Raw genomic sequence first — 6,167 nt, forward strand, 5'->3', positions numbered from 1 at the left:
GCAGCAGTGGGAGTAATCGCAAAAGCGACATCGCAGATACGCAATGTGCTCCGCAGATGCGCAATGTGCTCCGCAGATGCGAGCTCCTGCTGAGCAGTGGACATTTGGACTTCGCAGATGCACATTTTGGCTCCCAAAAGCGAAGCCGCAGATGCGACAAATCTGTCCGCCGAAGCGAACTGGACAGAAACATTTAAGCACCAAAAATCAATCATTTTGCCATTTTCGATTGGGATTTTGGAGCTCGGTTTTAGGGCGATTTTAGAGGAATTCTTCACGACTTCAACTTGGGTAAGTGTCCTATATCCGAAAGTAATTATATTTCATAAATCCATGGTTATATTCATTATTTCATTTCGAATTTAAATGGAAGAAATCAAAATTTTTGTAAAACGTTTCAAGAACGACAATTTAAGATTTGGAGGTCGAGTTATTTTCGGAATTTGATAAAATTGGTATTGTTGGACTCGTATCGAAATGGGTATTCGAATTTCGTGAAAATTCGGTCGGGTTCCGAGAGGCATGCCCCGCGTTGACTTTTGGCTGACTTTTTATGTAAAATTTTAAGTCGACGTTATATTATCCATAGGTCAATTCAAGCGAGAAGGTTATTTTAGAATAACGACATAACTTCAAAAAGGTAAGTATCTTTCCTAACCTTGAGTATGGGAAATTACCCCTTAGGCATTGAGTCTTATGTGGAAATTGTGTAATTGAAAACCATGTACGCGAGGTGACGAGTATGTACTTGGTTTATATGTGCAAGTTATATCGGTTAAAATTCGTAGACGCCCTTATGTTTTAAATTGGAAATTATTGGCACTTATTAAATCCTGTATTTGTCATCCCTCATTCCTTATTTGCCGAGGTTGTTTTTATATGATAATTTGGTGTGATTGTCACTTTTGATTTTTATGTGAAATACCATGGTTAGTTGGGTTGACATTTCTTGGAAATAATTTCATTATGGATTCCTTATCTGTAAATAATTATTAAATAAGTTTAAAAATGAGGCATTAATATATATTTATCAAAAATTTGTATTAAAGAAGACGTTGTCCTATGTTGGGTTACTTTTCCATCTCTGTTGTTATTTTTGAGGTTTTATATACGATGTGTGTAACCTTGGGTTATTTGCTGTGAAATTAATTATTTTTGTTGTATCTTTGGAGTTGGTTGTGGCATGTGGGCAAATTGTGATATAAACTGTTGTATTGTGTTGTCGTATAAACACTCTCCTTGATGTTATTTATGCTTCCTACCTTGCTTGTTAATGATATACATGTGCTTGGTATGGAAGAGTGTAAAGCAGGAAGGGTGATGCTGTGCCATTCATATATATTAATATGCACGAAGGATAATGTCATGCCATTTCATAAATATTATCATGTGAAGAAAGGTATAAAGCACGAAGGGTGATGTCGTGCCATTCTTATACATTAATATGCATGAAGGATAATGCCGTGCCATTTCATATACATTATCATGTGAGGATGAGAGTAAAAGGACGAAGGGTGATGCCATGCCATTATTTTTATATTATCATATGTTCATGGCACGAAGGGTGTTTTCGTGCCGGCGAGGACGAGAGACATACATTATATTGTGATATCTTTTCATTGTGTATACATTCATGCCTTTATCTTGAGCTATTATTGTGCACCTATATTTTCTATGTGACTTGTAGTCCTTGTTGCTTCCTGTGTGCCTCCCACTTTATTCTTTTATTGTTATTGGCATTTCTCCCACCCAGTTGATACTGTTATATGTATGCTCGGTGATAAAGAGATAAATGCACGAAGGGTGTTACCGTGACAATTGATTTGATCTACATATATATATATATATATATATATATATATATATATATATATATATATATATATATATATATATATATATTGGGTGAGAATGAGACAAGTGCACGAAGGTATTGCCGTGCCATTTGATGTGATATGTTGAATATATTTCTCACACCAGGAAAGTTAAATGAGGTGTCACATGGTGACTTTTACTTGAAAGAATTATATTTGAAAGAATTATATTCGAAAGAAAATTACTTGAAAGAATTATATTTGAAAGATATTTATTTGAAAGAATTATATTCGAAAGATATTTACTTGAAAGAATTATATTTGAAAGATATTTACAACAACAATAACATACCTAGTAATATCCCATACTGTGGGGTTTGGGGAGGGTGGTGTGCACGCAGACCTTACCTCTACTTTGTGAGGATAGAGAGGATGTTTTCAATAGACCCTCGGCTTAGGAAATCATAAGCACCACATTAATGAAAATATAGACAAGAAGGGACAGTACCAAAAAGCCATATAAAAACAGAATAAAAATAACCAGATAGTAAGGTAATCAATACTGAAAGAAAATAACGGTTAGTCATAAAATCCTACTACGAACAGAAAGCAAGACTGCGTGTCAATACTACTATTATGAATACTCTAGACTACCTACACTACTACCCTAATCCTCGATCTTCATACCTTCCTATCAAGGGTCATGTCCTCGATCAACTGAAATTGTGTCATGTCTTGCCTAATCACCTCTCCCCACCTTTTCTTTAGCCTACCTCTACCTCTCTGTAGGCCCTCCAATGTCAACCTCTCACACCTCCTCACCGGGGCATCTGTGCTCCTCCTCCTCACATAACCGAACCACCTAAGTCGCGCTTCCCACATCTTGTCCTTGATAGGGCTCACATTCACCTTGTCGCGAATAACCTCATTTCTGATCCTATCTAACCTGGTCTGCCCGCACATCCATCTCAACATCCTCATATCTGCTACCTTCATCTTCTGGACATGAGCGATCTTGACTAGCCAACACTCATCCCCATACAACATTGTTAGTCTGACTACCACTCTGTAGAACATACCCTTAAGTTTTGATGGCACTTTCTTGTCACACAAAATACCGGAAGCGAGTCTCTATTTCATCCATCCCTCCCCAATACGATGTGTGACATCTTCATCATTCTCCCCATCCCCCTGAATAATAGACCCAAGGTACTTAAAACTCCCTATCCTAGGGATGACCTGCGAGTCTAGCCTCACCTTCCCTTCCCCTCCTTGAGTCTCGCCACTGAACTTACACTCCAAGTATTCTGTCTTGGTCCTGCTCAACTTGAAACCTTTAGATTCCAGGGTCTGCCTCCATACATCTAATTTTGCGTTCACACTGTCTCGCATCTCATCAATCAATACAATATCATCTGAAGGGAAGGGACAATATATTAGTACCATCAAATAGAAATCAAAGAAATAATATTAGTATCACAAGAACTAGAAAATAGTTGAAATCCAATAACAAAATCAGAAAATAAGCCTGATGCTATGAAAACGTAAGGATAGGGAGAACACAACATAAACCCCTAGCAGTGTAAGACCACCCTTATCGAACTAGCCTTACCCCTGGACTCGACTACGTCCTAATCTACAAGCATAATGTTCGACCTCTACACCTTCCTATAAAGGGCCATGTCCTCAGAAATCTGCAGCAACGCCATGTCCTGTCTAATCACCTCTCCCCAATAATTCTTAGGCTGTCCTCTACATCTTCTTGTCCCCACCAGGGCCAAACTCTCGCACCTCCTTACCGGATCATCAGGGCTCTTCTTCCGCACGTGCCCGAACCATCTGAGCCTCGCTTCCCGTATCTTGTCATCCATAGGAGCCATGCCCACCTTCTCCTGAATAACTTCATTCTTAATCTTATCCATCCAAGTATGCATGAACATCCACATCAACATCTTCATCTCTACTACTTTTATCTTCTGGGTATGAGAGTTCTTTACCGGCCAACACTCTGCCCCATACAACATGGCCTGTCTAACCACAACTCTATAGAACTTATCTTTGATTAACGATGACACTCTCTTGTCAAACAAGACTCTTGATGCTAACCTCCATTTTATCCATCCTACCCTTATATGGTGTGTGATGTCCTCATCAATCTCTTCGCCCCCCTGGATAATCGACCCCAGGTATTTAAAACTACTTCTCTTGGGGATGACTTGTGCTCCAAGCCTCACGTCCCTGCCCACTTCCCCCAATTCAGAGCTGAACTTGTATTCCAGATATTTTGTCTTGGTCCTGCGCAACTTGAAACCCATAGACTCAAGGGTGTTCCTCTAAACCTCCAGCATGTCATTAATACCGCCTCGCGTCTCATCAATCAGAACTATGTCTTCAGCGAATAACATACACCATGGTACATCCCATTGAATGTGGTGTGTCAGTGTGTCTATCACCATGGCAAATAAGAACCGGCTGAGCATATATCCTTGATGTAACCCCATAATAATCGGGAAATGCTCCGAGTCACCTCCCACTATTCTAACCCGAGTCTTAGCTCCATCATACATGTCCTTGATCGCCCTAATGTACGCTACTGGCATACCTTTTGCCTCCAGGCATCTTAAGAGAACCTCGCTAGGGACATTGTTATATGCTTTCTCCAGGTCAATAAACACCATGTGAAGATCTTTCTTCCTATCCCTGTAATGTTCCACCAACCTCCTAATAAGATGGATAGCTTTTGTAGTCGATCGACCCGGCATGAACCCGAACTGGTTGTCAGATATAGACACAGTCCTTCTCACCCTTGCTTCTACCACCCTCTCCCAAATTTTTATGGTATGACTAAGTAACTCGATACCCCTATAGTTGTTACAATACTGGATATCACCTTTTTTCTTGTACAACGGTACCACCGTACTCCATCTCCACTCATCCAGCATCCTCTTCGTCCTGAAAATAACATTGAACAGCCCAGTCAGCCACTGCAGGCCTGCTCTGCCCACACACTTCCAAAACTCGACTGGAATTTCGTCTGGCCCAATCGATCTACCCTCACTCATCTTACGCATAACCCCAACGACCTCCTCGGCCCTAATGCTCCTACAATACCAAAAGTCTCGGAGACCCTTTAAATGCCCCATCTCACCTAGAACAATATCCATGTCCCTCTCTTCAATCAGAAGTCCATGAAAGTAAGTTTGCCATCTCTGCCTAATTTGAGCCTCCCCCATCAACACTTTATCGTCCTCGTCTTTGATGTACCTCACTTGGTCCAGGTCCCAAGCCTTCCTGTCTCTCGACTTAGCCAGCCGAAATAACTTCTTATCCCCGCCTTTTTCCCCCCAGTTCCTCGTACAGACGACCAAACACCGCAGTCTTAGCCTCTGTAATCGCCAACTTCGCCTCCTTCCTCTCTACCTTATACTTTTCTCTGTTTGCTCTCCTTTCATCCTCGCTCGTGCTCCCTACTAACTTCAAGTACGCTACCTTCTTTACTTTCACTTTGCCTTGGACCTTTCCATCCACCGCCAGTCGACTCTGTGCCTGCCCGAGAAACCCTTCGAGCCCCTAGCACCTCTCTCGCCGCCTCCCTTACACAGTTTGTTGTCATTGTCCACATATCGCGCGCGTCCCCACTACTCTTCCATGCTCCTATGGCCGATAGCCTCCCCTCCAGCTCCTGAGCTTTATCTTTAGTTAAGCCTCCCCACCTGATCCTCGGTCTACCACGAGCAGACCTCTTCTTCCTCCTTATTATGATACCGACTTCCATAACCAAGAGCCTATGCTGCGTTGCGGGGTCTCACCTAGGATAATCTTGTGATCCTCGCACAACCACCTATCATACCTCCCGAGGAGGAAATAATCAATCTGAATCTTCGCCACCATACTTTAGAAAGTCACCAGGTGCTCCTCCCTGTTCGAAAAACTAGAGTTCGCAATCACTAGCTCGAAAGCCTTTGCGAACTCCAACATCGAGGTTCCTCCTCCGTTCCTAACCCCAAAACCGAAGCCGCCATGCATCTCGTCACCAGCCGACGACCCAATATGCCCATTGAAATTCCCTCCTATAAATAACCTCTCAGTAGGTGGAATACTACGCACGATCTCTTCCACCCTTCCCATAAGCATCGTTTAGCCTCCTCATCCAAGCCTGCTAATATCTTTATCTACCAAAATACCCACTCCATTCTTACCCTTCACGACTCCAGAGTACCATAGCTTATACTCGTCCGCATATTTCGCCTTCGAACCGACCCACCTAGTCTCCTAGACACAGGCTATATTGACCTTCCTCTCTTGGAGGATCTTCGCCAACTCTATGGACTTACCCGTCAAAGTACCTATGTT

At 42.0% G+C, this 6,167-nt stretch overlaps 1 protein-coding gene across 1 annotated transcript; it reads right to left on the reverse strand.

The window, feature by feature from the left end:
* Positions 1–3,472: 3,472 nt before the first annotated feature.
* LOC142178614 (uncharacterized) lies at positions 3,473–4,129 on the reverse strand. Its single transcript, XM_075248480.1, has one exon. It carries the CDS (start codon positions 4,127–4,129, stop codon positions 3,473–3,475), a length of 657 nt encoding a protein of 218 aa, XP_075104581.1.
* Positions 4,130–6,167: the final 2,038 nt, after the last annotated feature.

This window comes from Nicotiana tabacum, chromosome 24 (assembly GCF_000715075.1).
Source record: "Nicotiana tabacum cultivar K326 chromosome 24, ASM71507v2, whole genome shotgun sequence".
Classification (NCBI taxonomy): Eukaryota; Viridiplantae; Streptophyta; class Magnoliopsida; order Solanales; family Solanaceae; genus Nicotiana; species Nicotiana tabacum.

Excerpts from the sequence above, each read along its gene's own strand:
- LOC142178614 (XM_075248480.1), bottom strand. The coding sequence starts at position 4,129 with ATGGGTTTCAAGTTGCGCAGGACCAAGACAAAATATCTGGAATACAAG.